Below are 27,147 nucleotides of genomic sequence, written 5' to 3' on the forward strand. Positions count from 1 at the left end.
GCTTTACATGGTCAAATCTTCCCCAATTTCACATGCCTCATTACAGACCAGGCCTGAGGACTTCTTCATGCCTGTAAGGAGGCACAGTTATAATGCCACCTACTGGAAACACGAAGTAAGCCTTCTGTGACAATCATTTCATTTACAATTTACGTTAAATATTCTTTGTACGTTCCAGTATTTCTGTTGAAACGGACCATCAGCTGAGCGTCCATCTCAGTGAAGTCCACGTTTAATTCACCCCAAACATTCGTATTCGTAGTGCTCATCTTGATGTGCAGTGTGCCTTGTTTTCAATCTACCCAAATTCTTCTATATGACCCCCCTCCTCCGTGACAACCACTGGCTTCCATGAGTTTCTTCTATGAAAACTGAACAGCAGATTCTGAGTTTGACATGCTTTGAAAGTCAAGTTTCTGGGTGAGTTTACTATGCACACAAAGAAAAATATATTCTCAACTTACCAGGGAGTGTATTACCATAGAGATATAAAGTATTATAGATATCTGACTCAGTTGTACCTTGGAAGTGAATGAAAATTTTCCACACAATCATCAGCTTTCATCGGTACTACTCTTTTGAGACTTTCCTTGGCTATGTGCCCGTAGGTGATGTCATGGTTATATGTTGTTCCAGTGGTGATGACTCAAGCTTCTTCATGAACCTGGATGGTTTTGTTTTTGCTTACGCTATTGATAAAGGTCTCAGTGTGCTTCAAACAAACTAGGTCATGACTGTGTCACAGGTCAAGTCTTCTTCTGGCTGTTTGCCACTGCCTCCCTGATCTCTCCACAGCGATTCTGTCTTTTGTGTGTATTTGTAGACTAATCACCATGAATCATACATGGGGAAAAGATAAGATATGGGCTCACACTTTCAGACAGCCACAAAGAAAATGTATCTTGCTTCACCAAAAGTGATGGGAGTAGTTATATAAAGATCTTACAGAAACTTGGTATTTCACCTGGATGGGCGTAGTTATTTTGGTCTCACATGTGCATGGAAAGTGATATGTCTGCCTTTTAAAGTCAAACTCTTGGCCAATATGCAACCTAGGCTTCTTTTGTGAATGTATATGAGTCAAACCTTCATGTAAAAGCATAATTACTACAAAAGAGCCAATATTGTTTTTTGCTAAGGACAAAACAACAAATTATTTATGCATTTATATGGAACTAAGCTTTTGGAAAGTTCCACCTTAAATCTCCTCCAGGCACAGGACTTGACTGGAATTCGTGTCCTGCACATGGTCAGAAGTATTTCTTGTGTTATTATTTTTCATATGTAGTAAGTGCATTGTTTTCAAACATTAAAAAAAAACATTTTCAGTTTGTCATTGCAGTTTGGTTAGGTTTAGGATGAAATCATGTTTGTGTTAAAATAAGAGGCCAATGTTCAGTTTTTGGTTCACATGTGACATGAACAGCCATGATCACAACAAAATGGAAAAAAAACCCCAACAACATCTGTTTAAAGTTACAAGTGAACCATTGGCTCTCATTGGGTTTCTCTTCACTTGTAACTCTAAACAGATGTTTGTTTGTTTTTTTTATTATTTTGTTGTGATCATAAGGGGCCAAATGAAGCTGTATTTCCAGGTGTAGAAATCTGTGTACACACAAAACAGGAAACATGCATGGTTTGTCTTTTTGTCAGATTTATTAAACTTCACATACGTCTGTTCCCACGTGCCTTCTCCTCATAAATCTGATTCATCCTGAAATGTAAGTACGTGCTCTCTGACCATCCCCACAATTTACTGTAGGCTGTTGTTTACACCCCCCCCCCATTACCTGGTTTGCATAAAAAGGCCAAGAATTTAGTTTAGTGTGGAAGAGAAGTTCCAGAAGCAAAATCATCTATACTTATTCATTAAAAAGTCATTATAATTATCAAAATGCATACTGACAAACATATTTACAAAAGACTGTAAAAACAAGGTAAACAACTTACACGTCACTGTGTAATCGTAGTGAAGGGTTTTTAAACTATAGATATAGTACTAACACGATTGAGTGAATGAAATGTCAAAATGTCAACTCAACATCCCGCTAATCAGACTGAAGAGTTTCTAAGGTGGTAACATCGTGTTAAACATGTGTAACAGTACGCACATTCTCATCACCTGTGAACCCGTGTGAAATCTGCCTGGTCTACAGTGGTGTAAGTACACATAGGACAATTTTCCTACACATAAAGAGGTATTTACGAAGGAAGACTGCGGTTGACCTCACATACACTCCAGACCAGCGTAAACATGGATTTTTGTGTGACAGTTGAGGGCGAAATGATGAGGTGGACATGAAAGATAAGGTGAGATGTGACCTTGAGAGTAGCACATTTTTTAGGACTGATGGTTTTATTATTTTGTGTTCAGTAAAATGTCACTCAGAGGTGCATTTTAAACTTTCAAGTAATTTATGAGTGATTAACTTCATCATGCTTTTTATTAACATTGGAACCATTACTTCCCCACTAACTGACTTTTCATTTGATTTAAAAAAAACAGCACTTTGAAAAGTCTGCTTAAAAGTGAGCTCTACAGATTAATCATTGCTTATCCCACTGACATTTAATAATGGCGGAAGGGATATTACCATGATGGCAGTGTACAGCAAGGCTATATGTGCGGCCTCTATAAACAGCCAAAGCTGTGCAATGACAGCTGTTCTGAGCCTGTTGGAGAACCTCACTGATGAAACACAGTCAGATGAACCTTTTCCTCTCATTGGCAGGTTTAATGGAACAGGCACACGTATCAGTATACAAATGAATGTTTATGGCCTTTTCTACATCCATTTATGGATGAATTGTGGGAACGTAAATAAAGCTCAAGCACATGTGCCCGGACACAATGGTTGAGATTAATAAAACAGGTTCAGGCGCCAGACAGCTTAATAGATGTGATAGAAAACAGTGACTATGCATGTTTCTGTCTTTGTGTGTACACACTGATTTGTGCATCTGGCCCTTATGGAAGCAAGACTAGAGGGACACTACTATGACTAGCGCTGGCAGCCAGTTAGAAGATCTCAGCAGTGTTAAGGTAAAGCTTTTAAACTTTTCTTCTTGTTGGCAATCAAGACTTTCAGTATACAGGAAGTCACAGCCTGTTAGTAATAGGTGCAGCTCTAAGGCTTAGCAAAATTTAAATTGGCTTTGTCTCACAAGCAGAACATTTCACCAGTGCTATCTATGCCATGACGTAAGATACAGAAGTGTTTGCTGATAGACAATCTGAAAACCACGTCCTTTAAAGCATAGTGACACCTTTTAACAGATTTTTAGTTTGCAGATTATGGGTGTTTTGGGGATGAATTTAGCAAATACTGTACACTCTTTGTTCCAAAATGCGACAACAAGTTTATAAACTCACTGCGGTTGTACTTTAAACCTCTTCATCTTACAAGCATTTTTGGACATTGCCCTCCAGCTGCTGGAGGAGGGCTTTCAAACACTGTTGGTCAATCTGACAAGCACTTTGTTTGACGAATACTGAAACCTTTTGGCATATGAAGCAGCAAACACCAACAATGAGTGCTGAGAGCTAATGCCCCTATGGTTATCAACTCCTGCCTCTATACGGCTGCTTCAATACGACCAGTATTTTTAAGTGAGTTGGCTGCTGTCTGAAGAGTTGATTGGCTCCAGCACAGGTTTGATCAACCCATTATAGTTAAATCACTCAACTTGGAGATCAAATTAAAAAGACACTACAATAGCTGCTGTGGACAAGACTGGCCATATTTTTTCCAGAACATAGTTTGAGCCCAGAACTGAAAATTTTAGAAAGAGCTCTGGGCACTTGGACAGGAAATCACTTTATCAATGCTCCTGAAAACCTCTGAAGGTTACACTGAATCTATGCTTCAGCACTTGTTCCCTTCAGCAATTAAGCAATGAATGGGCCTGAGTTCGCCATGAGTTCGCTAACAAGTTAATTTTTGGCAGCAACATTTAAAAGAGCCCCAAGGGCACCCGGGCCCCTGATTACGCCCGCCCCTGATCACCAGGGCCGGGTGCTCCTGTATTCCTGCTTCTGCTTCACCCACTGGGCGGTGTAGCAGTTCTCTCCTACAATCCACGACCAGCCTTGTCCTCTCCTGTCACTCTCCTTCTCCAACAGATGTCTCTGGTTGACCGCCATGCCTCCTTTTTGACGCCGTGAACTGTCCAACACCCTGATCTCCTCTGCAGTACCAAAGGTTTCAGAACATCTGTCCATGTGTGTCTCCCTGCTGTCTAGGGAGGTCTTGCTGCATGTGTCATCCTTCTTGCATGCATACAGAGATGGGAGTGAGAGATGTTGGGACCTGAGTGAAGGGGCATGACAGTAAACGATTAGCGGAGGGAAGAGGAGGGATGAAGGTAGAGGGCAATCGTTAGCTAAATTTGAAATAAAAATGAATTGCATGATAACCCTATGTGCAGAAATTTGCAACTGAAACCCTCTGCAGGAAGCAACTTAGATAATCCTAACTGCAAAAAAAAAAGAAAGACGTAATTTCCAGATGTGTTAATCTAACACAGGCATAGCTGTCAGTTCTGAAAAAAAGAAGCTAAAATTTAAAGTCAAATCAAATGGTGACTAAATAAATATTAATGTGTCCTTATTTGTGTTGATTGACAGCAGCTGGACAGCTGAATCCTGGCAGGGGAACCAGCGACAATAAAACTTCGCTCCAATACATTCAATAGGCAGGGATGTGAGTAGATAATGTCTGAATTTATTGGGGGAACTTTTCCTTTAAGCATTTCACAAAAAAAAAAAAAAAGGGTTAGGGTTTCAGCCACAAATGCCCTTCTGCACATAGGCTGAGCCACTGAACCTCCGCACGTTCTTCTGTCATGCTTGTGTTAAACTCCTTGATGACAAGTTAAATGTCCAAGGAGCAGTAGTGTAAATACCTGCTTTGTGATGTGTGCATACTGGCCAACCTGTGTGTGTCTGTATGTCCCAGTGCGTGTGACTGATCCTCCACTGGCCTCAGACCTGAGGAGGCACAAGGTACTAAGACATGAGGAAGGAGAGCAGAGCTGAATCTGACCCTAGTAATTCACTCAGGGTGCTTTGAACTTCCTTTTACAAATTCATATGCTTAAACAGAAGCCGCTAAGAGCTACATTCAGCTACATTTTAAAAAAAAAAGAAATGTTCACATTGATAAAATTCCCCACTGAAGCCCTGGTTGATATTAAGTAATATCTGTTCAAGACAGTTAATTAAATAGGTAGTTCACCCATAGAAGGGCGATTGATCATTTACACAAAAACATAGACAATTCAAAGAGCTTAATGACTGTGCTGTCACTTAAATAGCTACCCCACGTTCTTATACAGTATGGTAATACTCACTCTCCAGTGCTTGGAGGGCAGACTGCTATCAAGGAAAGTTTTGGAACAAAGCAGGAAAATATTGGACAAAAATAGACTGAGCAGTTGTTTGGATCAAATAGATTTGATACAGCTTTAAATATTTTGTGATGCCTAGAAAATATACTAAATTTATAGTCTATATCTATAGATTTAGTATATCTAAACACATCTATAGACTGTGTTTAGTGGTCAGAACCAGAGGCTCATACTGGATTGGGAATCCTCTGGCATCCACTTGCAGTATCCCTGTGATTTAATTAGACTGTTTCAGAACAGGAGTTGAATATAATTCACTTGCTGCAGTATGTTACTGTCTGAAAGCTGTTAAATATACAGCAACCGGTTCATCCTCAGGGGCAGCCAAAGAATCTGACAGATTTATTCCCCTTGTCAATGTCTAATGCAAACAACTGCACTCAGGTTTCTGCTGACAGTGTACGAGCGGTTAATGACTGCAGTGTCATTATATAAGTTTAAATGGATTCAAACTGATGACTAAAGTTAAGGCTTAAGTTCACTAAGGTTCTTATAATAATTGCTCTGTAGGTCAATGCTGCCCATTCAATTTCATGCATTATACTATATTTATCCACTCAATATTTTACCTCAAGTTCCACTCATTTATGTCATCATATACCACCACTTACTATGTGACAGATCACAAGTGACGACACCTGGCAAGGACTGCGAGATGCTGTTGAAAGCTAGCTCTGGCAATTCTGGTAAGTGGTCCTTTTGTTCAAATTATTCCATTACCTTAATGCAGTACATCTCTGCAGGTAATGACGCATGTCATGGTGCATAGGACTGAAGAAATCCTCAGGTAAAATTCAAATAGGGGTCATTCCATGTTAGCCCTCGTAGTTCATGTAATGGATTGTTTGGAAGAAAAAAAAATCATGCAAAAACTTCAAGTAATTCTACAACTATCACTAGTTCCTAATTCCTATAGCTATCTTGAAATACTTTCTTAGTTAGGAATTTCTGAAGTTTGGCCCTCTGAGTATGGTTATTGTTTACTTATGTGAATTCTAAAACTCAGCAACTGATTACTTTTCACCCAGATTGATTTGAATTTTGTCTTGGACATGCTAAGGATCATCAGCAACATGTATTCATGTAAATGTTTCTTCAATATGTCTGATATGATTTAACAGCTGTTAAAGCACACATTTAACCTTACCCGGCAAGTGTCTGTCCGGCAGTCCTACAACTCTGTTGTCCAGGTGTCGACTGTACATGCTGCGTCTGGCAACTAGACCCTGTTGGCTACCAGAGAAATGGTACACCAAGGAGGATGAGAAGAAAACCAAAAACGTACCGAGCAGAAAAAAGAGAGAGGAGTACGAGAGGGAATGGAAGGGCAGGCCAATGGACAGTTAGAAAAGACGGGGAACAAAAGAAAAAAAGACATAATTACAAAACTGAGTGAAAACAAAATGTAACAAAACAGAAATGAGGATAAAAAGTGCATACATGGTGTGTCAATAAAATCAAATGCTTACAAAATAAAAAGACACAAAATGGGAATAAGACTTCTGAATAGAGGGTGCAGGATGACCTTATACCAACCACTGTGTTTGTTAACACTAATTTGTATATAACAAAAGGCAATCTCAAATGTTCACTTTTGTAGCAGATAGTTTAATGGGTTCTACAAAAAGACAAACAGATAAGACAGAGCCACCGTGTTCCCCTCTGCTGGGTAAATAACAACTACATTTTAAAAAAGGCTTAAGGGAGCCTGCCGTTCCTTGTCTTCTTATTCAAGTCAAATAGTTATTCTAACAACAGTAGACTCTCCTTCTCCATGTCAAAGAAACAGGGTATCTATCAAGTTAAGACACCACAGCCACTCCTTCAAAAGGGAAGAGGAAATAGTGCCGGTCAGAGGCTGGTCAATGGTAGCCCAGCTGAGATCTATTAAGGGAACTATTGAAGCACAACCAGACAATGATGACAGCAAAAGAAGGAGACAGATTATAAAGAAATAATCAAAATCAAAATCAAATTAAAAAAAAGATAAATGGGGTGGAATGGTTGTACAAAAGAAAGAGGGGGAAGAGAAAGCGAGAGAAAGAGACAATGTGTTAAGAAAGCCATGGTCAAGCAGAACAAATAAGCCGGAGGAAGATCAGGCTGCCTCTCTGTGCTGGACACAATAATTGTCACACTGTCATAGCTATCACGCAGGCCTCTGTGCACAATGTTTTCCACTTTGTACCAGCAACAACTCATTTGTTACTGGTATTAAAAACACTGCATGTAGCATTTCAACATCAGTTAATAGCTCAGTAGCTCAGGTGCGCTGGGGAAACCAGGAGGCCTCTATCAGAACTGCAAAGGGCTTAGGGCCCTGATGCAACCAACCGACGGGCAGCTGGTTTTGTGGATTTGTTGGTGATTAATTAAGTATATTCGTTTTTTCTTGCTGTGTGTCCAGCACAGTTGGCACGAGTTGGCCATTGTGAGCGGCTTTTTGGCTGACTGAACATGTAGAATCTGTGGTGTAGCCTGGCGGTGAGAGAAATCCCTCTGACTGGCTGTTCAGCTAAAGCGGATCAGTGCTTGAGAAGAAAAATGGAAAAGGAAAGTGAAAGTCCCTCGAGCCCGTCACTGTAGTTTCCATGATCTCATCTATCTCGGATGGTTTGTCTTAATTTTTTGCCTCCACCTCTTCGCCAATGCCATTTTAAACTTTTTATCAGACTTATGCTTGATTAGAAGTGGTTATGTTGGTGAGAGTGATGTCAAAATATGCTGCTTTATCATAACATTGGTTTGTATATCTGTAAAGAGGTATTTTCTCTCAACCAGGGGTCAAATATAAGAACTGGTTGGCAGGCGGCATGAAGCAGCTAATAGGCCAAAACACAACAGCCAGTATTTTTTAGTATCCATGCTTTCGCAAATCCATGCTGGTAATGTTGATCTTTCTGGATAGCAGCCTGGTTGAGACTGTAATCATTACATATGACTATTAACCACACCCTCATTCTCTGTTTGACAGGAAGAAGCATTTGCTGGAGGAGGGCTCCAAACCCTTAAAATGTTATGAAATACTCTGAATACGCAGGGGGGTTGATAACATAGTTAAATGACAGCAGTAATGGTGTAGAGACAATTATGATGGTATAAGATCCCAAGCTGTACATTACTGATACTGCCTCACTAATCATGACAGCATATCTACCCTGGAGTGATGATGTTTGTAACTGAATGACATCACATCTCCTTCCAGTAACAGAGGAAAACTTGTACAGAATGCATTTCCACTTGACTTACATCAGAATGTGTAAAATGTGCATTTTTATCCTACATTTGCATGTGAATCCTTTTAAAAGATGACCAATTCAGATACAGAGCACATTTATTTCAATAGCTGTAAATGTGTTCAGAAGGGCTGGATGTGTGCTTTCTTACCTGGTGCGTCTTGCCCTGCAGCGATCGATTAGAGGGGACTCTGGGCTCTGGTCCCTGCTCCCCCCAGGGGCAGAAGCTGGGGCGGCTCGAGTGGGCGCCCTGCTGGGGGATGATCCCACGCTGAGGGAGTGGGAGTACTGGGAGGATACCGACCGCTGGGGGGAGTGAGGAGGACGAAACGGCCAGGGAAGAGCCCTCTGCTCCTGACGCACCACTGGGCAGGAAAATAATTCCATATAGTGTTGATGAAGGTTCTAAGTCACCCAGGTCATGGTAATTCTAAGTGCTGTATCGTAGGCAACTGGACATGTTTCAGTTTCTTGAAGGTGTTACACCTCTCATCCGAGAGGCTTCTTCAGTTCTAACTAACTGGAGGAGAGTTGCAGGCTTTAATCTCTGTGTGGGAGTGTCCTCACAGAGTTGTTAAGAACACGTGCTCTAAGTTTCAGTGTCATCACAAATTGTTTATATAATGACTTCTGCAAATATTTCTGTTAAAAGTCCAGAGAGCAGGATTTAGGAGGGTCTATTTGTGAAATAGAAAGTAATATCCATCATTTAGTTTTTCTGGAATATGGTGAAGATAAAGCATTGAGTTGCGACCCCTGAGTTGGCCACTCCCACCTGGCTCTTGGTGGGCGGAGTAGGGTCACCAGCAAGATTCAGTCTGCCTGTTGTGGCTGTCAGAGTAAATAAGATGGTGGCTGTCAGCCCTTCTATCTCCCTTTTCCCAGCTGGCATCCACCCAGACATGGAATATTCTGCCTAGTTTGCTGCCTACACAAAATTTTAATCTACTTATGTTGACTGTTGATTTTTCAACCTTGGCCTGACAATAAAGTTTTAGAGTTACATTGCAACTTTGCACTCACATTAATATGTGGGCGAACATGAAGCTAATGTTACATTTATATGAAGAAAAATGTGGCAGAGAGAGGCAGCAATATGTGATGAAAAACACATATTATTTTGAGACATTTCAATTGTTTTTAACCAACAGGAGGACACAAAGTGGACAAGAAACATGCTGTGTGTAAAATCTGAAAACTACAGAATTATATAATACAACAAATCTGAGCAACCATGTTAGCTGTTTCTTACCCTGAGCTTCACTCAGCAGTTAGCCCAGCTAGCAGAAGAGGCACTGTCTACTTCTTCCAACTATGAGAGGCGTGCGCACCAGAGTCACGTCTGTGATGTTTGCCACATTCATGAAGTGAACATACTGCTAAGTGAATACAATATTTGTGTCCAATTGTAATGCACTGTAGATGGCTTAATGAATGTGTGTTTTCAGTATCAGCGTACATGTCTTATATGGGCCGAAATGATTGATTTTCTTTTAATACAGAAAAGACGCTTTGACGCTTAGGTAGGTTATAATTTTTCAATTCCTGGTGAAGTTTGCTGTTTTACTGCAGTGATGTCCTTTTGGACAAGTATAGTTGTTAGATTTGTTTCTACTCCTGTATCAAATGATGAAAAAAGAGCTGTGTACAATAATACGAATAATTGAGGATGCAATTCATTAAAATACATTAAGCAGTTGACAGATGATTCGTAATCAAGCCGTGAAGCCAGTGAAGGCTTAACCATTTATAACACATGGTTTTGTAATGGATGACTGTAAAAATACACTCTTTTATCTACTGCTTAATAGAAACAGAGGCCATGAGACTATTTACCTTCTCTCTCCATTAAAGAGTAGGGTTTGATCTCTCCGTCCGGCTTTTTTAGGGGAACCTTTCTCAACTGGGCTGCTGTGGAGGAGAACACACTTAGAGCAGAGCCAAAAACAAAACAGAACATGATGGGATCTCCCTCCCGTCCCCTGCAATACACTCTTACATACTGCCCTTTCCAAGCCTCAGTATTTCCTCTGGCAGTACTGTGAAATTATATTGTGGTAAAAGCTGGAATAATGGGTGTGAAAGCTCCAAGAGGACTAACCCTTAAACAGACCCCCCCCCCTTCTTTTCTTTGCCAATTTGCTTTCATTTATGATGCTACAATGCTGTTGCACCTTATCTTATGGAGAAAATGAATAAATGACTAAAAATACAAACAAACAAAAAAAACAGCATTTATATAGCGGTCCCAAGATCTTCAAAAATGCTAAATCATTCTACAAAAATGTGAAACTACACTGATTAAAATAGATCGGTCCAATAAGATAGGTGTATACCATATGCCACACTTTGGCCATGTTAGTCAAGTGATCCATCTGGCTCACAGTCACTACGAAACATGAACTCTGTACATTTTGTTATGCTGCAGCCTTATGCTTGAATTGTTTAAATATATTTTTGTTTAAAAAAGTTATTAAAAAGGACAAAGTGAAATATCACATTGACAATAATATTTTGATTCTTTGCTATGACACTTGAAATATAGCCCAGGTGCCTCCTATTTCTCTTGAGGGTTAGGGTTAGGTTATTAGTATTAGTTATTTGGAAAGGCACCCATCTGTCTATATAAAGGTCTCATAGCTGACAATGCATATCATAGCAAAAACCAAGCTATGAGATTAAATGAATTGTCTGCAGAGCTCAGAGACAGGACTGTGTAGATGCACAGATCAGGGAAGGCTACAACAACCTTTCTACTGCATTGAAGGCCCTCAAGAGCACGGTGGCCTCCATAATTCTTAAATGGAAGAAGTTTGGAACAACCAGGACTCTTCCTAGAGCTGGCCACCCGGCCAAACTGAGAGTTCGGGGGAAAAGGGCCTTGGTAAGAGAGGTCACTCTGGATAAGCTCCAGAGATCCTGAGTGGGACACTCAGACTGTGACAAACAAGATTCTCTGGCCTCATGAAACCAAGATTGAACTGTTGGGCCTCAATTTGAAGTGTCATGTCCAGAGGAAACCAAGCACCACTCATCACCTGCCCAGTACCATCCCAACAGTGAAGGTATTTCTCCAAAGTTATATTGCATTGGAAGGCGAAATGTGGTCTAGACACAGACTTACTTTCAGTAACTGTAATTTTCATATAAAATGTCACAAAAATGTATAAAAGGCGAAGTGCTGCCAACAGGAAGCTTCCAGGACATCGTAATGGGAGCACTTCTATATGTAAATGTAAAATAAGACACTGCCTTACTGCTGTAAAGCGCATGCGCAGGTGCAAAGGACTACTCTGAACCGGGGAGTTGCACAAGCTAATAAAACGTGTTAAAATATTAAAAGGGTACCATACTTTCTTTTTGCCTGTCCTGTTTTCTTCTTTAGAAAGAAACTTCTATTCCAGCACTTACAAACTACAAAACTATGAGTGTGTCTGTCCGTGATGGCAGGTCTTGTACCTTTGGTTCAATATTGTACCTTGTTGTTTAGACTACAAGCTGCAGACAGACCCCTATACAATGCAAAAGCAGTGGAGAAGCTGGTACAGTATAGCAGTTACCCATCTTCTTGGTGGACAATGGTCTTATTGTTTCCAGTGAAGACATTAATTTGGCTTTTTGATTGCAGAGTAATACAAAGAGTACTGCCAATTGGCTTTTAACAGACTGACAGACATTTATGGCTTTTCCACCATGCTGCACTGATTCCCATTTCCATTACAAGTTTAACTATGACAAGTTTTACTGAGCCATGCCAGGGCAGGACCCTCTCTGGAGTGTGGCCAAAGCGCACCCACTCCGCCCTGCCTCCACGCAGGCTATGTTGACATCTCGCAACTGTGGCAAACCCATAGTGACTGAAGACTTCAGCAAGACTGAACTCATGTCTGTGAACAAACCTGAGACAAAGGTATTTTTAAAAGTCTCTGTTCAGCTTTCAGTCCTATTGTGTAATCTCTTTAATTATCTCTCCTGTGTCCCTGTTTCTACTTTGAGATATCTGCTTTATTTTAATAATTCATCCAATTTGCTTTCAGCTGTTCAGGAGTTGTGTCAAGTTACTGGTCATTTTCAGGTCCAGGTTTTTTCTGCTTCACGATACAAGCATGTTAATAATTATATTACAGGACTTTGAATGTTAAGATCTAATAGGACGTTGCATGTTTTTGTCACAGAATTAGCTAAATTTGTTGGTGGCTATTCTTCAATAATAGTGATGGGACAAAGATAATTTACAGTTGTTCCATTTAGCATTATTCAACGCAAGCACGTCATCAGTCTTTAAGCAATTAGCCCTGAGGCTGACGTCAAACCCAGTCAACCTGAGTCAGCACATATGTATGGAAAAGCCCCATCAGAAACATTGGGGGGGGGGGGGTCAGAAAAATAGTTGGTCAGGTGATGTGTAGGGGTTTCTGGTGGTCTACAGGTTGTGGCTCTCTGTGGACACTATAATACTCTAATCCTTTGGGAGGGCCGGTTCAATATATGACATGACTCATAAAACATGTCATATATTGTACCTGTAAAAGCAGATACTGTAAATACAAGGGATAGGACAGAGCAAGTGAGACTGGCTTGGAAATCATGACAAAGAAAATGAGTGAGACCAAGAGCATCATGCATATAATATGGACCTAATTATGAGACCAAGGGAGGGGGACAAGATGCTGGGGATGAATGAGAAAAGAAAAGAGAGAGAAAAGTCCTTACAAAAAGCCGTACATCCCCTGATCCGTCAGAGGAGCGAGGGGCGAGCCTGGGAGAGTTTGGTGGAAAAAAAAAAGATTTTGGAACTGAAAAAAAGCAGATTAGCCTTCTTGGGTCGAGTACCCGTTTTTTCAGACTTACATCTCTCTACTGAGGGAAATTTTGTTCTTCCACATAGACATATGCAATGAAAAGATGAATTTGCTGTGATGTCAAAAGCAAGAGTTCATTTTAAAGCTGTAGCATGCAAAACATGTCAGATAACTGAACTTGATGTATTCACATGTGGCTGCTGTGCAGCCATGTCAAAGGCCACCACTTTCACAAACCCCATACTACCACAGAGAAGAAAACAGTTACATAAACCCCTTCACAATGACATTTAAAAAGTAATGAAATAAAAGTAGTGAAAGCATTACCTGATATGTTGAGGAAGAAGCCTTCAAAAACCACAAAGTTATTGACCTGGATGGAATAAAAACAAAGATATGATAAGATAACAAGAAACCTAAAGTTACTCATGAGAAAAGGTTACTGTCCATGAAGTGTCAACACAAATAGGTTTTTTTATTAAAAGGGTATTAGTTTATTATCAGTTTGAGTACATCTGTAACCCTGTATGTTCAACCAACTGTCCTCTGTCTTTTTTGGTGAGGTTAAGATGCTTTAGTTTACAATTCACTGAGCTTGCTGTGCAAACATAGCTAACAGTGTGGCTACCAACCTCATCAAAGCAAGCAACGACTAAACAGGGAAGCCATTAGCCCCTGTCAGCCCCAGAAGATCTTTGGGAACAGTGTAAGGAACTGAAAAAATCAAAGCTCAGAGTTCTATTTACTAGCTTTTTTATTATTCAACCAAAAGACCAATAAAAAAAATGATTAAAAAAAAAATGTGCAAATCGCTTTGCGTGGCAAAGCTGCCAACTGACAGCTGGCTGACGTCAGACAGGCAACGCTGGATCTCTGGGAAAATGGTGAGGTCCAAAAATACACATGCATTTGCCGCCTCCAGAAATCTTCGAGACTGCCACTTTAAATGAAGAGCATTTTTAGTGAGTGCAATTTGAATTGTGCATAAATGATGATCTATGATGTGAACTGGGGAGCCAAGGATACTTGTGTATTTGCATAGCAACCCACTGACCATTAACAACATGGATCGTTGGTCAGTTAAACCTTTGGCCTGGGTTCAAAGCACTGTCATTTTTTCACTGTTTGAAATTTTAATGCTGTTCTGTTCAAGTTTGTAGTTAAAGTAAAACATATACCACACTTTATGTTATTTTCTCTTATTATCTTTATCAGTAGTATATTTGTCTAATGTATTAATTGATTATCATTATATGCACCTTTTGAACATAGTGTTCGATGCAAAATACACTCACACCGACCTACTCTAAAATAAGTGTTTCATGCATAACATCAAATAATCAAACTAAAGTCTCCAATATCACCAAAATAAAAGAGAAAGAGGAGGGAGGCACTGTCTAAATACAACCAAAATAAGACAAGAAAAGATGTTCACACTGTCACATTAAAGCAGATGTCATTTTCTTTGGGTCCCCTAAAAAAAACTAATACTGTCAAGAGCTCTTGTCCATAGAACTGGAAGGCAGACAGATTTGTTGTAGTACAGTACATTAGATAGGAGGGAACCAGCAATTCACATGCAGTGATAGTGTGAGATGAAAGTACAGGCCGTACCTGAGGAACACTCTGTGTCAGGCAGTAATGCCTTGCCAGAAACGACAGGAACTTGGGCGAGGGCCTGTCGTAAGCCATAAGAACTGGCTCGACATTCTTGTGCTACAGTAGATAAATGGGAAAACATTCAGTCACTGACAAACAACACATAACAACCATCTGCATCATCCATTACAAACATCCATTTTGTTTGTAGTTTGTTCCTTAAGTCCTGTTCATATTCAACAGTGTAAGTGATTGGCAGCCGCAGAACTCTCAAGGCTTGGATGGACAAGAGACACAGATGATTTATAAGTACAAAAAAAGTGGTAGTTTTACACTTCTTTCACAGCAACTTTTACAGTTAGCAATTAATTGAATAATGTGGCTAATATTGCCCAATCCAACCACCAGAGAGCAGGCTTTGTACATTGATGTACATGTTGTTTATTCTAATTTGCTGATGGCTATTTCTAATGAATGTATTTGTTTATTGCAAAATACAAGAGCTTGTAAACTTGATATGAGAACTTTTAGAACATAATTCTGAACTTGTATGTTTGAATATTATAGACAAGTATGAACTCAATTTGAAGCCAGAGAAGAAAACAGCTTGTAGAAGAATGTTGTATGAAATTAGCACTCAAACAATGACATAAAGGTTATATTAAGATTAAATAAAAGTCATTTTACTGATATTCCATTTTTTAATATTTATTTGCACCATTGGTATTCTACAGTCAAAATAACCATTTTTTAATAGGACCAAGCAACCTCTAGATGTGACAGAACTTCTTTAATACTACACAGAACCAGCATTTAGTAGAAAGAAAGATAAAAACCAGTGGAGATATCAATTTCTGAAAGTTCTTTGTTCCCGTAAAAAAAATATTTACTGTTAATAATACAAAATAAAATTTCATCCTATCTTTTCTCTTAGCAAGCAATAAGCCTACAGACAATTTATGTTTAGAAATGTCTGTCAAGGACACTTTCATAACACCCACGAGCACAGTGCATCCAAGTCCAGTTTGCCAGTTAAACCGCTGTTAATCTGAGTGCAAAGTGTGGCACATGGTGCTAAGAGGTGTTATTTAGACTCTGAATTAGTCATGGGTATTTTTTTGGGGCGAAACATAAATCAAAACCAATCCGCATGTTGGTTCCCACCCCCTTTAAGAGCCAGGTGCACCGGGGCCAGGCACATATTAACCAGTGGCGCTCCTCTTCACTGAGGGAAAGGAATGTGATCCTCGGCTGCTCGACCTTCTGCTCCACCATTTCACAATCATCTGTCCCATCAACAGCTTAGTTTGATAGCATACGAAAAAATACGGTGATATCAAACTGAGGAGAAGCGCTGCTGGGTGTCTCTCTGTGTGTAGTTGCATCTCATTGTCTGAATAATGCATCCTTTAAATATCAGGAAACAGACTGCACCTTTGACTTTAGACCAGCTTTTTGTTGGACTTTAAGACCAACACGGCCAGGGGAGCACAAGTGGGTGCAAGTAAATTAGCTATTTACACAACGTGGGCACTGCATCAGTCTTTAACTACCAATGACACTGAGTGCCGAGCATAAGATACAGCCCTGAGTCAGGTAACCTAGAGAGAGGAATGCTTCACCTGCAACATGAAATCAAACAGCTCCAGCCCATAGCCATGCCTCTGCAAGTTCTCTGCGATGTAAAAATCCAACACACACAGTGGCTCTGCCTCAATGTGGACCCCCTGTGGATTCTGAAGAAGAAATAAAACAAGCAAGTATACCTGTACAGTTGACAAAGGAAGTTCAAACAGACCTAAAACCAGTGAAGCATGTGAAATTAGGGCTGACCTGAAATGACAGAAATTAGATTAAAAGAAAGAAAGATATAGATGACTCACAAGCAGAAAAAGCTTCTTATAGCCGACCTTGAGAAATCCCACGACCACGCCACGTCCTCTGTATGTAAGGGGAAGGAAAGACAGCATGTTTGATTGGGTTGGAGGGGGTACACAGTGAAGTGCAACGAATAAAGCTCTCAAGCTAGTCTCCCATTTGGTTGATCTGAGTTGAGCTTTTGTCATTAGCAATAAACACAGTGTCTTATGTCATATGTCTTAACACTACAGTTCATGCATTGTGACCACAGTATGACTCAGTGTGACTGCTAGTGTGCTGAGTAGAGCCAGCTGAAGAGGACTAGCTCAGTCAGCCGAGAGAGAAACAGTGGAAAATGTGTATTTGTGTACAATGAGTGACGGCTGAGGGAAGGATGTGCGATGTACCCGTTGCTCTCGCCATCCTTCAGCAAATACAGCTGATGCCTCTGGGACTGCAGCTTGGAAGCACTTGTTATAGGTGCTGTGAGCTGTTGGGCCTGTGGAGAGCAATCACCAGCACTGTTAACATCTGTAATAACAGTACTATAACAAAGTCTGCGATTGTTAAATAATAAATGTGCATTGAGCTAAGGAATTAAGATTAATATTCGGTCCACAGAGAGCAAGATGTCATCAACTAGTATCCATGATAGCAAGCAAATTAACTTGCAAATCCCTGAATCCACCCAAAGCACAAATATCTACGAAAATTCAGCGTACACTCTGTACAGCAAATATAAAAACATACATGCTGTAAATTATCCCTCAGGTTTATTAGATGTTCACTAAAAATTTCAACCCAAGCCAGTCAAAAACAAGCAATTGGTGAAGCTTAGAATACATATACATGAACTTTATAGAGGTTTTTATATGAATCTTTTTGAGAGTATCCATGATATGAACTAGGAAAAGTTCTGAAATTTAGCACTGAATGACACATAGCTACAACATATAGTGGCCAATTGGGTATTGTTTTTTTTCCTCAACAAGTTGTTCAGATACGCAACATGTTTAATTAACATGGAATAAACAAATGAACAGAGACAGAGACAGAGAGAGAGAGAGAGAGAGAGAGAGAGAGAGAGAGAGAGAGAGCGAGCAAGAGAGAGAGAGAGAGGAACTCTCTGCTAAACTGCCCAAGAAGTCTGGTGACGTTTCTGTCTGGATTTAAACCACAAATTATTACATTCTTAATGCTTTAATTGCTATATTTGCACCCATGGTCAATGTTTCGAATGATTATGATAATATTATCCAGTATTTCCCCTATATGCATCTAGCAGCTGCACAGAGACTGCCGCTGCTGAATTAGTATTTTTTTCTCGACAAGAAGAGGAGGACGAAAGGTGAGGACAGAAGCGGGGGAGTGGAGAGGGCTCCATATTTCTTACAGTCAGCCTATATTATTTAGTGCTATGGATGCTTCATATAGCCACAGCTCAATTGAAAGCATATATGCAGAAAATGGGATAAAAACACTGTCAGTGAAGCATAGAAATTAATTGTATATAATAATAATTTAAGAAACTAAAGCTGTTTATTGTCTCGCTTAATCTGAGTTTTGCACAGTAACTTTACAGCCAACGCAGTCATGTGTTGGAAAAAACACAAGTTAACACTAATCTGTGAAATAAACAACAGTTGTTTAAACCATCTTGATATAAAGACATTTGATATTCGACATGATCTGACTGTTTTCTTCATCCTGGAGGCCAGCCTTTCCTGGTGTGACAGCTGTCAATCAATTACAGTTGACAGATTCCCGTCAGAGATACTGACGATTATTTAGGCAGGAATTCTACAAAATCTCTACAAAAATGTGTGTTATTTTATCACTGAAAATGTTGTTAAATTCTAGTGAATTAGCCCTGCTTGATAATACAACACTGCAGTGATGCAAGTTAATTCTAGAAATAAGAAGAGTTAAGAATGAATCACTCATAACGGAATAACTGACGACTAGCTGGCCACACCCATTGAAAGCCAGTCCAGCTGCATGGTGCTGGGCTGCAAGCACAGGTCCCAATAGAGGACATTGAGCCCTCATGTCGGCGTCTGGAGTCTGTTTCTGACAGTGCTCCTCCTGTTCCTCCTCTAACAAATGAGCAAATACCGGTCCTGTTGCGGGGTTGATGTTTTTCGACGGCCCTGTCCATCTCTCCTTGTGTAATGGTTTCTACTTCATGCGCTTGAGACTGTGCTGGGAGACACAGCAAACCACTTGTGCTTCTAAATGGAATGGATCAAATCAAATCAAATTTATTTATCTATGTTTCCCAAAATCACAATCGCATTGCCTCAATGGGCGTTACAATCTGTGCAGTGAATGACATCCTCTGTCCTTAGACCCTCGATTTGAGTGAGGAAAAAGTTACCATGTTGATAGAAAAAAAAAAAAACTTTTAAAAGGGTAAAAGACAAACGATGGAAGAAACCTCAGGAAGAGCCACAGAGGAGGGATCCCTTTCACAGAACAGACAGACAAGAAATAAATGTTGCATGTACATGGATCCCTGAAGTTGAACTGGCTCAGCGTTATACTGTGGCATTAAGCATTCCCTTTGTGTTTCTGAGCAGCATATATATACATTGATTTTCAGTGTAAATTGAGTTGATAATGTCCGTTATGTCAATGTGTAATTTAAATATGTATGTACGCAAAACAATCTGTGCACACCGCGCACATCCCCAATGCCTACAACAACAACTCAAAGACAATCAAAATTAGTAACATCCTTCCACATCTACAGACTCACCTTTGCTGAGGCTCTCCCAAGTTCATCTATAACTGTCGTTAAGTGGGCTTGAAGATCTGGCCTGTAAAGACAAGGGTAGAATATGGTCTAGATCAGTGGCCAAATAGGTTACTATGGCCAAACTTATATTTGTTTATAATGGTTTCCTCTGGGTGCCCCACCTCCTTGTTACAGTACAGCTACATGCAGGACTCTAGATGGCCCATGGGCGTGAGTGTGCCTGTCTGTCTATCTGACTGTGAGTTAAGACTGTTTTAACTGAGCAGGGAACACAATGAAGTCACTGTCTCAATATTTCTTCCAGAGAGTAAAGACAATGAAAACGGGACAAAGGTTTCATCCAGATATATTTGGACAGTTTAACATGCAAGCACTCATTAACAGATTATTAAAAGTTTGGGGGAATATTTCCTCAACAGATGAGACACAGAGAAGGTACAGTTACGTTTTGTTTGTAGGTACAGTGTAACAACAAAAACAATGGGGAAAATTGGAGCCTCAAACTTACCTTCCTGCCGATGAACGCCCTGCAATGAGGGTCTGGTCCAAGACAGAGACCCTCTCGGAGAATAACTTGTTTATGTCAAAGGGAAACTCCATGATACCTCTCAGGCAGATTAGCTGGACAGAACCCACAGCTCGAGCAGGTGCTTAGCTAGCTCGCTACCAGGGCTGCTCGCTATCTCACCGAGGTGATTCGTTAGCGTACAAACAACAGTTAGCTAGCTTCTAGCAGCCCGGGGACAATAGCACTTCACCATTACGTTGACAGAATTCCAGTGACACTAAATAATCCTCTGTTTGAATAGCAGAACAGGCACCATCTATTTACATTGTCACTGCAGCTCCATTGTGTCTTGTGAGTCACTCCCCGGCAACGGAAACCGTACTGTTTGTAACAGACGGCGGCGTTAATCGGCAGTACCACAACAAAGCGCGCATCACCTTTGACATCTGTCAGCCAAAGACAAACCAACATCTCCGGAGATGTGTCCGGCGGAGGACAGAGGAAGAGCATGCATCGGACGACAACTACGTCGTTAGTAAACTTTTACTCCCTGATTTAATTTGTCCACAATTTTTTGAGGAACATTTTGTTTGACCTTTACGGTAAAATGCCTGGCAGCATTCTTCATTTACAACTTTACGTCACCATTTATAAGCAGCATAATATAATAATAATAATAATAATAATAATAATAATAATAATAATAATAATAATAATAATAATAATAATAATAATAATAATCGATCAGATTTATTTGGAATCTTAATACAACTTATTTAAAAAAAACTGTAACGTTAGACACTAATGTCTTGTGGGTATTGATGTTATGGTTAAAAAAGAAAAAGACGAAAAAGAAAAAAAGATTTAAAAAAATTACGCCATAATGCACAGTCTCAAATGTTATTTTGACAATTGTATCCGGACAGTAAACACATTATATTGATTTCAAATACATTTATATTGATTACATAATTGTAATCTCTTAAGGCCTTTATATTATTTCAGTGTATAATGTCATCTATTACTTAAAAGTTTTGGCAAGCTTGGTAGTGTTCAGAAGAATAAGAACACTGTTAAAAGCTTAGATATGCTTCACGTACCACAAGTACACATAAATGCATTTAATAAGGAATTGAAATAGTAAAAAAAAAATCAGAAAAAAAAATTCAACACCTGTAAATTGTAGTAAGGTTGTGATGTTGTGAGTGACAAAACATTCAGTTAATAGTGTGACAACATTATGTTATATCCTAATGCAATGAATTATGAAATCACATTTTTTGTTTTTAATTAAACATACTGAATGTTTTTGTAAGGAGTTAGGTAAATGTCCATTGAATTGAAGACTGTGCATCAATGTATCAAAGGTGATTCAGGTATAACAGTAAAATCCTTTAATTTGTACAAAACCAGTTTCCAAATATCTGTCCAATATAGTGGACACCATGCATGAGAGGGCTAATCTCACCATTACAAACCAGGACAGTAGAAACCCCAGTAAAACACAGTAAAACCTTTCAGACCTTTTTTATATCTGTGTAAGAGTTTGGAGGATCTATGGTCATTTCTGAGGCTGTAGTCTGTACATATTTGAGGTGTTATTATATCGCATGGCATTATTCTGATATTTTGGTCTGGTATATGTTGATAATGTGAACAAATATCAGACACAATTCATTATGGTGTGTTCCAAAATAACATCATAGTGTACAGCCTAAAAGTAATGTATCTAATTTACCACAGACTGACTAAAATAGAAGTCTGCTAAGAAATTAACATTTAAGAACATTTTCAGCAAAAACTGTGTCATCAGAGGGCTGCTGTGTTGCAGTGCGTTCAGATGTTTCTGTGTCGGTCCCTCACTGTAAGAAAAACCATCGAGCCGTTTTGTTTTTCTTCATACTTGTGACTGGTCTGTCAGCAGCCTGTGTTACCACATGGTGGTGCTGCAAGTAAATGTATTCTGACAGAGGAAGAGTTACACCATAATAACACCACAGGATATTTGTTACATTATACCATGTTTCAACAATAATGACCTCTGTACAATTTTTAAAGTACATTTTTGGTGAAGTTTTATTCCTTAGCTGTGAATAAAACATAGCATAATGCAGATGCTGTATATTTATTAGTAGTAGAAGTTGCACTTGTATAGTAACAGGAGGAGGTGAATACAGATGGGTGAAAAGAAAACAACAATGGGGAGAAATATAAGGATTCTGATTTCCATGCAGGCCACAAGGGAACCATTAATAGTTGATGTGAATTATGTCACCGATCACACTGAACATTTAAGGGAGAAATTTTAGGTCTGATTCTGTTTCCATTTTGGGTTTTATTCTTCACGGTCATGAAGTCAAAGCTGCATTAATTGATTTTTTTTTTTCACCCTTTATGTACAGCGGTTCAAGCTGTGAACACAACATTGGCATAATTTCACAATATAAACCGTTAAGCAAAATGTGACAGCAGTGTGGTGCCTATTGATAACATTATCACCTAAAAAAAATATAAATCCAATATTCACTCTCATTTCAGGTCTGGCCTCATCTCCACCAGCCCATTGTCACTCCAAACACTTGAATGGCAATTCTGAGTTTGACGTCGTAAGTACCCCTCTGCAATTCTTTCTTGAAGCACCGCTCATGTGCAGTAGTATAGTGAGAAAAGTCCTAGTTGGGATGGGTCAAACAATTGCCTTTGGCACTGAGGCTGAGGTTTATGTCCCGTAAATCAAGAGTGATTCAGCTATATTTCACATCTCTGAATATGAGTCAGCTATGATCTTATTGTAGGCCTGTATTTTGTGTGCTAAAAACTTAACAACCAAACCCTTTCACAACGGTTATTACAGCAAGAGTCATTATAGGTCGTAATATATTAACTGTTTGTCACAAAGCTTCAGCTGTTTTGAAAGTCTAACCTGAGGCTGCCTTAATGTTGCTAACTTAATCGCAAAGCCCTTCATGTGCAAATATAAGAGGGTAGGTAGAGTGTCATAATCTGACCGTTAAGGCCACTGCTGTATTTGACATGGTGGGGAGTGAGAACCTGTTGTCTCCACCACGTCCAGAGGAAAAAAACATCTCTTTTTTGAACCACATGCTCCATAATGCTGTGACCATCATTTTCAGAATTACTGATGTCAAGCCCCATAGCAACGCGACATAATGCTTTACATGAATTGGATTTTTTGAATAACCAGCTCCCTCAATGCTTAAAATATATCAACGAGAAGAGAATATGTGGGCTGTAAAACCAACACCATGATGTTATAACTGAGGATAAAGGTTTCCGTTGAGGGGGACTGTACAGATGGGTGATGATTCTCAGTAAGTCTGTCACTATGGATGACACCATATAAGGGCAGAACTTCTCACGGTCTCTATACAACGTCTTGATACATACATACATACATACATACATATATATATATATATATATATATATATATATATATATATATATATATATATATATATATATATATAAAATTCATGTTAAAGGATTCAGTTGGAGTGAAATTATTGGAAGCTGCAGTGGATTCAGTACTGGATTCATAAGTACTTTTCTAGTAGTAGAAGAACTAGAGATATTAATGGTTATATAACCCTGGGTTTTAAGGGACAGTAGTGTCCTATGACAGTCCTAATTTTCCAGAGGGTGAACTGTGATGTTCTCTGCTTGAAAATGGCCAGAGTTATGAATATTCAAATGAACATGAATGAAAACTACTGAATCTATTCATATCTTCAAAGTGTATGCAATGAACTCATAAATAAGGGTCAAACGGTGATGTGACCAAACCTCCGTCAACGTGGAAAATGCTTTTGTGTCGCAACAAGCCCAACAACAGGAACAAACACTATGCACACGCAACAGCTCATCAGTTGACTTCACACAGGTTTTTTTTTTTTTTTTTTTTTTTCTACCTGGTTTCATCCACCTCTACAAAACTCCACGACACCCTTTCCATCTTGCCTCATGATTCTCCTGGGCTTCCACGGGTCTCGCCCAGACAGGTAGAAAGTTCAGCAGGAATCTTGCATTGCCTCATTATCTAACCACTGTTGCATAACGTTGGTTTTTTCATTTCCCCCAAAAATCATCACATCACATTATTTCAAATTCATGTGACTAGAATCATGTAATCCTCTGAAATGGTTTGTATTTTCATGTTCTTGCTGGAACAAGGTTATCTGGTCCACTACTTCTGTTTGTTTCAGATTGTTTCAGATAGATAGATAGATAGATTTGTGTCAATGTCATGCACCCAAGCCAGGTTCATAAAGAAAGTGAGTGTGGATGAACTTGAATGATCTGCACTGAGATGTGAGCCCTCATTTACCACACTTCGAGCTATCACAATTTAAATGTGTTTAGAGAATGAGGGCCATTTATCAAATAATTTACTCCTACTTACAGCAAAGTGTAGGGGAAACCTTTCGGGGCAACTCTGCCCCATTCTTTAGATTTTGTTCTGTGATATGCTGTTCTGCAAACAGCTTTGCAATTTAAGTTTTAAATCAAGGTTCAGAGAGAAAATATGCTGCTGGTAGAAAAGGTTAATCAGAGAAATCATTTGAACAAGGCAATCCGGGACCACTGAAAGTGATTTTCAATCAAATCTGCGCCCGCTTTAATCTTGTTGTTTGCAACCATTGCGATTACACAAAAAAAGGAAGTTTTTTTTTTCCGATTCGTACGTCTTACTTCAGCTAACCTGCTATTCACTATGACCAATGGTACTTGTGATACTGTGTTATCACTCTCAAACATGTCTCAGAAGGTGGATGCGCTCCTCTGTCATTTAGGATCTATTCCAAACCAATTTCAGAGACCTCTGGAGCGAAATGTGGAAAAACTGCTTTTTATTCTTTAGCTTGTGAGTAAAAGCAAAAATGAACGATTGTTCAGTGTCATCATTTTCAGGTGAAATCCAAGATCACTGTCAGCTGTTGGATAAATCTGGCCCCTGACCTCAACACCATCAGCAGAACTGGGATGGGATGAAGTGGAATGGCGTCTGATGGGCCTTTCAGACAGAATGCGGTCAGCGAACCCCTCTTTGCTCAAGGCAGCTACAAACTGTCGCGGGGGAGCATGCCATTTGAAATAATGGGCTTCAGATACTGTGCAGCATTTACTAGCATTGGAAATGTTCAGATTTCAGCGTGCAGCCGTGCCATTGTCGCATTCTGTCTGAGAGCCCCTGAAAGACCCTTTCAGACGGACACGACAATGGCACTCTTGCACTCTGAAACCTGCGCTGGGCAACAGCCGCTTTTCACTGTGTTGATCAAAGCGGCATTAGTCAAGCGTCCAATTCTGACGCATGCTGTGGACATGCACCTTGACTGCGCTATTCTCAGCAGTGAGGAGAGCTCAAATTGCATTCTGTCTGAGAGGACCGTAAGCGTCAGGCCTTATTACCCAACATCAGCGTTTGACCTTACTGATTCTCTTGTGGCTGAATGGGATTAAATGATACCGCAGAAGTCCGAATACTTAGACATACAGTAGTCATGGCCATATAATGTAGACAGATGTTATAATTTCTTTTCTTGGTAAAATAATTTTCTTTTTTTTTTAACTTTTCAGGTTAAAACTGAATGAAACCGAGAAGGGAAGGAATTGGGTTTTCCCCCCTTGCTGTCCTCAAACAACTTTATCTTCACTGACTCATGGACCTGAATCCACCTCCACCATATCACCTTTTCATGCGGTTGACACTGTTGTTCTTGTAATACACTGCTCTGTTCTCCTAAAATGGAAGGAAATGTATGTAGGTCAAACCATTATGGTCATCCAGGATACAATCTGTGAAAGTGAAAGTCCCCGACATTTCAGTGATCTCAATAGAGAGCTGGATTAGCCGGAATATACATACATACAAACATATGCACAGATAGATAGAAAGAGATAGATAGATAGATTGCGAAGGTTAGTGATAGGCCATTGAATGGGCTGAAACCTCTGTGAGGGCCCACAGGGTCAGATCAATTGGTAGCTCCCTATCCAGAGCTGAGTTCAGGACAGGAAATATGAAATATGTTGCAATGTGTATGCTTCTCCATCATGACACCCTAAATATACAACAGCGACTTTCCCTGAGTGGATTTTATTTCTGAAAAGAAAGATCTCTTCATTTGTAACATTCCATACTTACTTTCTGAACTAAAAGGGACAAAATAAGTAAGGTTTACAGTTTCAAGCTACCACATATTCACTGCGTACAGATATTTTTCTTTTGCATCTTTATTTGAGGTGAGCTGATAATCCACCAGGCGTTATGCAGTCTATGCTGTCATCTTGTGATGAGGAAGCTGAGCATTGGGCCAATCGGCAAAAACCACCAAGCATTCCTCTGTCGCTCTGGGGACAGTATCAAGTCTTTTTTTAGATGAAGGGAGTTTGCTTTTTGCGGCAGATTTAGAAACAGAAAAACCATGTGGAGAGCAGGGTGATGTATTGCAATATGATGGGGCTTTTTCGTGAAAGTTCTTTTCAAATCCAAATGCAAAGTGCGATGTGAAAATGTATTAAATGTGTGTGAAGGTGGGCTGCAAACCCAAGGTGCAGTTTGGAGAAAAAAAAAATCTCTCTTTCAAATCCTTCCTGTCTTCTTGTTGTCATGTACATTCCCCTCCTACTGTAGTCACCTTCACTGGAAGAGCAAGTTTAGTCATTCTCACTGACTGAGATGTCAAGTGCCCCTTATAAATCATTTTGTGGTCTACGTTATTCTTTCCACTTGCACTGAAGTGTCAGCTTTTCAAATTCCCCCTCCTGGCATTACTCTTTAGTGTCGCTGGTGGTGCTGCCGTTGAAAAGACTACGCTAACGACACGGCTACCTCTAGCAGCGCGGCTACTGTCCGAAGCAAAAAACAACCCTTTCCGAATGTGAGCGATGGAACCCTGATCTCAGCGCTTTGAAAAGGCAAAAAAAAAAAAAAAAAACTAAAAATTA

The 27,147-nt window shown here is 39.7% G+C and overlaps 1 protein-coding gene and 1 long non-coding RNA gene across 5 annotated transcripts; one reads left to right on the forward strand and one right to left on the reverse strand.

Annotated features, from left to right (window-relative positions):
* Positions 1-1,637: 1,637 nt before the first annotated feature.
* Positions 1,638-20,539, reverse strand: atat1 (alpha tubulin acetyltransferase 1). Of its 4 annotated transcripts, none has more exons than XM_037093122.1 (12): positions 20,176-20,539; positions 19,668-19,728; positions 17,317-17,408; positions 16,933-16,990; positions 16,672-16,785; positions 15,065-15,166; positions 13,778-13,823; positions 10,485-10,559; positions 8,800-9,013; positions 6,560-6,645; positions 4,939-4,993; positions 1,638-4,313 (listed from the first exon to the last, which is right to left on the reverse strand). In XM_037093122.1, exons 1-12 carry the CDS (start codon positions 20,265-20,267, stop codon positions 4,007-4,009), a joined length of 1,302 nt encoding a protein of 433 aa, XP_036949017.1. In that variant the 5' UTR covers positions 20,268-20,539; the 3' UTR covers positions 1,638-4,006. The 4 variants fall into 4 exon arrangements, with proteins under 4 accessions (XP_036949017.1, XP_036949016.1, XP_036949015.1 ...); XM_037093121.1 differs by having other exon boundaries at positions 4,909-4,993; positions 10,485-10,556; positions 20,176-20,538; XM_037093120.1 differs by having other exon boundaries at positions 4,909-4,993; positions 20,176-20,538.
* A 44-nt stretch (positions 20,540-20,583) lies between these two features.
* Positions 20,584-26,531, forward strand: LOC119016825. The gene is made up of 3 exons (XR_005074265.1): positions 20,584-20,706; positions 22,714-22,781; positions 25,777-26,531. It is a non-coding gene; the product is annotated as an uncharacterized LOC119016825 (long non-coding RNA).
* The last annotated feature ends 616 nt before the right edge of the window (positions 26,532-27,147 follow it).

The sequence above is a fragment of the Acanthopagrus latus genome, chromosome 3 (assembly GCF_904848185.1).
Source record: "Acanthopagrus latus isolate v.2019 chromosome 3, fAcaLat1.1, whole genome shotgun sequence".
NCBI lineage: Eukaryota > Metazoa > Chordata > Actinopteri > Spariformes > Sparidae > Acanthopagrus > Acanthopagrus latus.

Bases quoted from the DNA above. Each gene is read 5' to 3' on its own strand.
- atat1 (XM_037093120.1), bottom strand. From the start codon at position 20,267: ATGGAGTTTCCCTTTGACATAAACAAGTTATTCTCCGAGAGGGTCTCT. The intron at 17,409-19,667 runs GTGAGTCTGTAG...TGCTCTCCACAG, and splicing joins TTGGGAGAGCCTCAGCAAAG to GCCCAACAGCTCACAGCACC. The intron at 13,824-15,064 runs GTACGGCCTGTA...TATTCCATCCAG, and splicing joins TGACACAGAGTGTTCCTCAG to GTCAATAACTTTGTGGTTTT.